The sequence below is a fragment of the Galeopterus variegatus genome, unplaced genomic scaffold (genome assembly GCF_000696425.1).
Source record: "Galeopterus variegatus unplaced genomic scaffold, G_variegatus-3.0.2 Scaffold5031, whole genome shotgun sequence".
NCBI lineage: Eukaryota > Metazoa > Chordata > Mammalia > Dermoptera > Cynocephalidae > Galeopterus > Galeopterus variegatus.
In genome coordinates, this window is record NW_007731142.1 from 73,239 (window position 1) to 80,018 (window position 6,780).

Here is a 6,780-nt window from a genome sequence, read left to right on the forward strand (position 1 = left end):
CCGCGCCTCCCAAGCGGCGCACTTACCCAGTGCGCCACCGGGCCGGCCCATGTTTTCCATAGTTTTATATTTTATATCTCAGGTCTTAGACTTGGATATGCTCTTTAGGGGTGGTTCAATTCTACTCATTAATATAGAATCGTATTTGAACTTTAAAATGGGAAGATCTTTAAAGTTTTGTGGGTCTAGAATATTAGGTTAGAAACTGATCTATCAATTAATAATTTAATACATCTGGGATTAGATATTGCACTTCCATAAAATCTCATGATCTCAGCAGTTAATGGCTACTTCTTAATTTTTTTTATTTCATCCTCCCATAATGCATCCAGTTTTTCCACCAGATAATAAATGCCTTGAGAAAGGACTGAATGCTTTATTTTCTTTGTTGGCATTTGTCTTTTTAGACCTTTTAGAAAGACACTTAAAATGACTCTGCTCACTTACTATTTATTTTGCTCTTAAATGAAGGAGAAAATAGTCCAAAATAGTATTTTCATATATACTTAAAATAAAATATCTAATTGTTCACAATGTTGATATTTTTATTAGTCCCTAGATAAAGTAATAATGGAAATGAGTACATGTGAAGAACCACGAACCCCTAATGGTCCATCACCTATTGCAACTGCTTCGGGACAAAGGTAAACTATTTTCATTAATCTGTATGACTGTCAAAGGAAATTCTTTTATATGCAGTAACGAGACATAAAGAAAATAAAATCCCTTAACTTCAGTTGGCCTCTACTTCAGTCACCTCTTCCATCAAGCATTTTACTGTTTTAGTTATATACATTGCAAAAGTAGCAGATTTGATTTTTAGCTCCTTGTATTCCTCTTGCTTTCCTTGCTATTAAATAGTAATGAGTAACCAAGGGCAGAACAGCATCAGAAAATGGAAGCAGAAGAGCTTAGACGTTCTATAAATCAGATAGTCTCTAAGTCTCTGAATAGTTTCTCTGCATATCATTTTCTGTGCATCAGTTGAACTTTTATGACTCTTAAGAGTTAAGTTGGGCCGGCCCGGTGGCGCACTGCTACAGTGCGCCGCTTGGGAGTGCGGCGGCGCTCCCGCCGAGGGTTCGGATCCCACATACAGACCGGTTCCCGCTCACTGGCTGAGCGAGGTGCGGGTGCGACACCGAGGGTTGCGATCCCGTTGCCGGTCCCGGTCCAGTACGGGCACGACACTGAGGGTTGCGATCCATTGCTGGACACGAAAAAAGACAAAAAAAAAAAAAAAAAGAGTTAAGTTGATGCCTTACTAAATTAAAAAATTTTGGGGTTACTCTAAAATTCATTCAATATAAAATGTTCTCACTTTCCACAGGTTGGATTTTGATAGATAAAAATAAGATGCTAATAAAGTAAAAGCATTGGGATCATTTCATAAAGTCTTGAAAAGTTAGGGCAGTTCATTAAAAAATTGCCTGTTTATTTTCATATTCAATAAATTTGGATCTTGTACTGTACATCATTTCCTTAAGGTAGGATTTATGCGTTATTTTTCGATTCCCATAAAATGTTCACATAGACTTTAATATGATTAGTGCCTCCTCAGGTTGTGCAACATTGGCAGCCCTGAACATCTATAGGCAACCATTAATAAACTCTTCTTGAGGGTGAATGTATTCACATGTGCACACAGACACACTCACACGTTCCTTCTCTTTCACAAAGGTTGAACCACCTTTATGTTAGTGCATTCTATGAGAATACCTACAGTCTGATCAATAGCTTTCCACATGGGAATCTAATGGTGATCCGTTTCACTGCTAAGAGTTGAATGAAGGCCATGTTTATCAGATGTACAGTTCATATTTGGATGACAGGTAATGGTGATTGGGAAAATAGCTTTCACATTAACTTCTTTGTAACTTATGCATAATCTAGCAACTTGAGATTTTAAGGTTTAGGTTATGATTTTGGGTTTGATAGAATAGTTGGTCTTTAGACTGGCTAGAGTCATAAAGAATCGGAGTAAAAGAAAAGCTTTTAAGATTATTGAAAGAGGAAAAGAAAAGCGGGAAAATTGTTAATACAGAAAGACTTATTTTAATTAGGTGTGGCAGAAATGAACCATTTTGTCCATATGTGCTTAGTGTACTTGATAGTGTTCTTCCTAATTCATGATTTTATAGTATCAGTAAGCTTTATTATTTTGGCTTTGTAATTATCTGATGATAATTCTTATATTTTGACATTAGTATCAAAATGTAAGGAGTGTGGTTAATGGAATGTATGGTTAATCTATTTCAATATTTTCCACACTTGCCTGATTGTAACAATCATTTAAGGTGCTTAGTCAATCTGCAGCATCTTTTAAGCAGTTTCTCCTGAAATTATGGTTCAGTAGGTCTGGAATGGTTATCAAGAATATGAATATATATTTTTAACACTTATAGTCATGCAACACAGGGAAACACTGATCTAGTTTTTTGTTTATTTCTAGCTAAGGGATTAAAATAGAGAAATTAGCAGTTAACAAGCTGGCTCTTTGCTCTGTGCAGGGCCTATGGGCTGATAATGCTCCTGCAGATTAATGGTCTAGTAAACTTTATCAATTCAGAAATTTGAGTTTATCGCTTCATGTAGAGGAGATAAACATCTATGTGAAGATTAATCACAGAAAAGACTTGTCAACTGGAATTCCACTTTTCTAATTTATAGTGGACAACATAACCTGAAAAATGTAGACTTTAGTCATTGATTCAGGCTTCATCCTCATAGTAGATTTTGCAATATGGATTGTAACATTTTTAATGTACATAGAACATATGGGATTGGTATTCCAAAGGGTATTCCCATATAATTATTATAGAAAGATTCTCTTCAACTCCAGGAATTCTTTTATCTTAAGTGGCCGGTATTTGTCCTTAGGATCAAAGCAGCTCCTCTCTAGGATACTGATTAGTTCTTGCTCTTCAGTTCTCAATTTTCTAAATTCAGAGGAGCCAACCACCTCATTTTATAACAAAATTATCTCAGCAAGCCAAGGAGGATGTAAATTACTATGCATAGACCATTTTACTTAAGGGCCACAGCAACTTTTTGAAGCAGGTATTAGGTTCATTTTACAAATGAGGAAACTGAGGCTCAGAGACTTTCAGTAGTTTTAATAATAATATACACTACTATTAAAAATGCTATAAATAATAGTTATATTTTATAAAGTTTTTATCATGAGTTAAGAGATGGTCTATTTGGTTTATATGCATTATTACATGTAATCTGCATAAAACCTACGAAGTATTACCTGATTTAAAAGATGTGTCACCTTAGAAAGTTTAAATAATTTGCTAATTAATATTGTAGGTCAAGAAGGATGGCAGCAGGTATAGGAGAGGGATGTGATTGATGCTAAAGATAATAGGTTCACCTTTAGACATATTGGGTTTGAAATGCATGAGAGGCAGCTGAGGTGGAGATATCTGGTAAGCATTTGAATTTTACAGTCTGACGTTCCAGCAAAAGATCTGAATAGAGACATATATTTACAAATGATGGGCATATTGATGATAATTGAAGTAACCTGCCAGTTGGGCAAACTTCCACCACCTTCCTGCCAAAATATGTTGATGGTCTGTATTCCAGTCATACTGTACTACTCATCTTTCTCAAAACATGACCTCTTCTTTTCTACGTCTGTGTGCCTTTGCTAATTCTTTTCCCTATTGTAAGGTTTCCCTTCCTTGACATCTCTTCCTGTGAAAAGTTCATTCTTCTTTCCTAGATTTATTTCTCTTTAGTTATAAGCAGTTTCTTCCTCCACCAATTTTACTGTTGAGTCCTTTTTTAAAGCACTTAATTATAGACTGCCTCATGTTACTGTTAATAGGGTATGTTTTTTTCTTCCCCAAGTAGCTTGCAAGCCCTGTAATGCTGCAACTAAATTTTGGTTTTCTTTGTGTCCCAGCATCATTCACACGGTAGATGAGCAATAAGTAATTGTTGAATTGAATTAGAGAATGTGAATTTCTTCTAAACTTATTCCTAAATTATGAGGTTATATTCCAGTTGGACTCTGTAGTTTTCTTTGTGTTAAGAATTTAGCTCTGTTACTTACTTTATAGATGCCAGTTGTCTGGACTAATACTTTTTGAGAGTAAACAGCTGTGGATATTGATCTTAATAAAGTAATTTAGAGAGTAACTTCCAACTTTTAAAATTTTTTACATTTTGAAAAGAGTGTTTTTATAAGTTACATTTAACCAAACTCAATTATTGTTTTAACCCAAAATAGTGTTTTCTTAAAAACAAAAATGAATAATGTAATATTGTGGTAGCTTATATGTGTGCTTACATGAGAATATTAATAGGTAGCTTTTTCTTTTACTGATTTTTTTTGGCTTTAGTGCATTATGTTTTATTTCACTTTGTTTTTCCAGTGAATATGGCTTTGCTGAAAAAGTAGTTGAGGGAATTACTGTTTCTGTAAATTCCATCATAATCAGAATTGGAGCAAAAGCCTTCAATGCATCCTTTGAACTTTCTCAGCTGCGGATCTATAGCGTAAATGCAAACTGGGAACATGGAGATTTAAGATTTACTCGTATTCAAGATCCACAGAGAGGAGAGGTAAAGATTTTTCTCTTTTTTTTCTTTTTACAAAATGTTTTTAGTCAGTGATAAATAAAAGGGGATATTTAAAATAATCATGTCTTATGGTTGCCCAGATTTACATACTATTATTTATTCTTTGTCTTTTAACTATATTTTTGCCTATATTACTCTTAATCATTTAATTATAAAATATGCATATTTTAATTTTTTTACTGTAGTAAATATTTCAAGTTATAGAATTAATGAACACTATTTTAACTTCTCAGCTATTCAGAATTGAATTTTAAAATTACGGAACTAAAATATGATACTTAAATGCTTTTCGGTCACGTGATTCGAATGCACTTTGTACTTTACATTAATTTACTTAGAACAAAAGTATTAACTTTACAGATGAAGAATATCTTATGAAAATGTATTAATGAATTTGATGGAAATATACAGTTTAAAAAAATAAAAGCAGAGTGAGTATAACTAGAATGCCATTTGAAAATTAGTTGAAAAGATATATTTGGTTTGTTTGTTTTTACAAATCTACATTTTTCTCATTCTATTTTGCATGAGTAATTGAAGCTAATCTCTGCCTTCTCCTTAGGTTTTGACATTTAAAGAAATAAATTGGCAGATGATACGGATAGAGGCAGATGCTACCCAAAGTTCACATCTCGAAATTATGTGTGCTCCTGTTCGATTAATAACCAACCAGTCAAAAATCAGAGTCACACTTAAAAGAAGAGTAAGTCAACAAGATTACCTTTTTGATTTATGTGCTAACTATTGGCATTAATGGGAAATTGTAAATAATTTTTTAGGTGAAATATTGTCGTACTCCCAGAGATATTTTAGAACAATGAAATAAAAGGAGATATATTCCTTAAGCAATATTTGTAGTATAATGCAGTATAATTATAACATTCCTTAGTTTTTTGGTTTTAATATTTAGATTTTCAAAGATTTTTATTTTTGATAAATTGAATAGATTTCTCAGTTGCCAAAGATTGGTTGAACGTTTACTGTCTTACAATTTTATTTCTCATATTGAATCTTGCTTAGGAGTAGATAAACAGCAAAGCCTTCATTATTAGTAACCAAAACTATTAGTTTTAATAGGTTATTAAGACATGACTGGTAATTTAGATAAATAGGGAAGATAGTTACTGAAGGATATCAGAAGTTGAGAGTCCACTATTTGTGAGGAAATTTAATGAGGAAGTAGTGACTTTTTTTACCCATCGTTTAATTAAAGTCTCAACAATATGTTTTGTATCACTAGGCACAAATAACTATACATACTAAGTTAAATTGAAAATGCTTTTTCCCTAGAGTATAGTGCTTAACACAGATATTCTGAAATGTGAAATGTGGATAAAATAGTATTTTAGTTTTTAATTAATTATAGTGCCCCATCTTCTACTAAAATTAGTTGAATTAATACAGGTAATTATTTGATATTTCAACAACAAATGCAAAATTAAATTATATAAGTGCTATATAACTTGTACTTGTTAAGGTACAAAATTTGTCAGTCTTTTGTTACCACTGTATCTTTAACACTAGGAGATATTTCTTCATATTATTGGAACTCAATAAATACTTGTGGATTGAAGGAACAATACATATTTAATTCCATTCAAAAACTATTTCTTGGCTTAATTTTATAAATCATTTTTTCTGACAGTTAAAGGACTGCAATGTGATAGCAACAAAGTTAGTTCTAATACTGGATGACTTGTTATGGGTTTTAACGGATTCCCAGTTGAAGGCTACGGTACAATATGCAAAATCTCTTAGTGAAGCAATAGAAAAATCAACAGAACAAAGGAAGAGTATGGCTCCTGAACCTACACAGGTATGCTATAGTTAACAGGAAGAAGACTTACTTTACATATAAATAGTTTAAAAATTAGAATGATTAGTTGGTGTTTTCTTTACATGAAATAGATTATAAGGCTTTGAGTCCAAGAATCTTCTTTATCACACATCTTACTATAAAATTTTGTATACATGGTTTCTATAAGAAAACATATTAAATATATTAATATTTGTCTATATAGTGCTTTTTTAATTTAGAACTCTGTAGTAGGCACTAGAATTAATGATGACATTAAAGTATTTGATGTTATAATACCTCTTTTCATGAAGTTAAAAAAAAAAAAAAACAATTTGCCTCTGCCAGCCGCCCCGCCCATAAAACATGCAGTTTTAAAACTACTAAAG

General features: G+C 32.4%; 1 protein-coding gene across 2 annotated transcripts in view; it reads left to right on the forward strand.

Moving 5' to 3' along the window:
• Positions 1-6,780, forward strand: part of UHRF1BP1L (UHRF1 binding protein 1-like) — an 84,308-nt gene that overhangs the window by 24,445 nt on the left and 53,083 nt on the right. For both annotated transcript variants that reach the window (XM_008588780.1, XM_008588781.1), the window contains 4 exons: positions 553-644; positions 4,389-4,578; positions 5,159-5,299; positions 6,242-6,412. In XM_008588780.1, the coding sequence (XP_008587002.1) occupies positions 553-644; positions 4,389-4,578; positions 5,159-5,299; positions 6,242-6,412 (594 nt within the window). The remainder of the gene's footprint in view (positions 1-552; positions 645-4,388; positions 4,579-5,158; positions 5,300-6,241; positions 6,413-6,780) is intronic.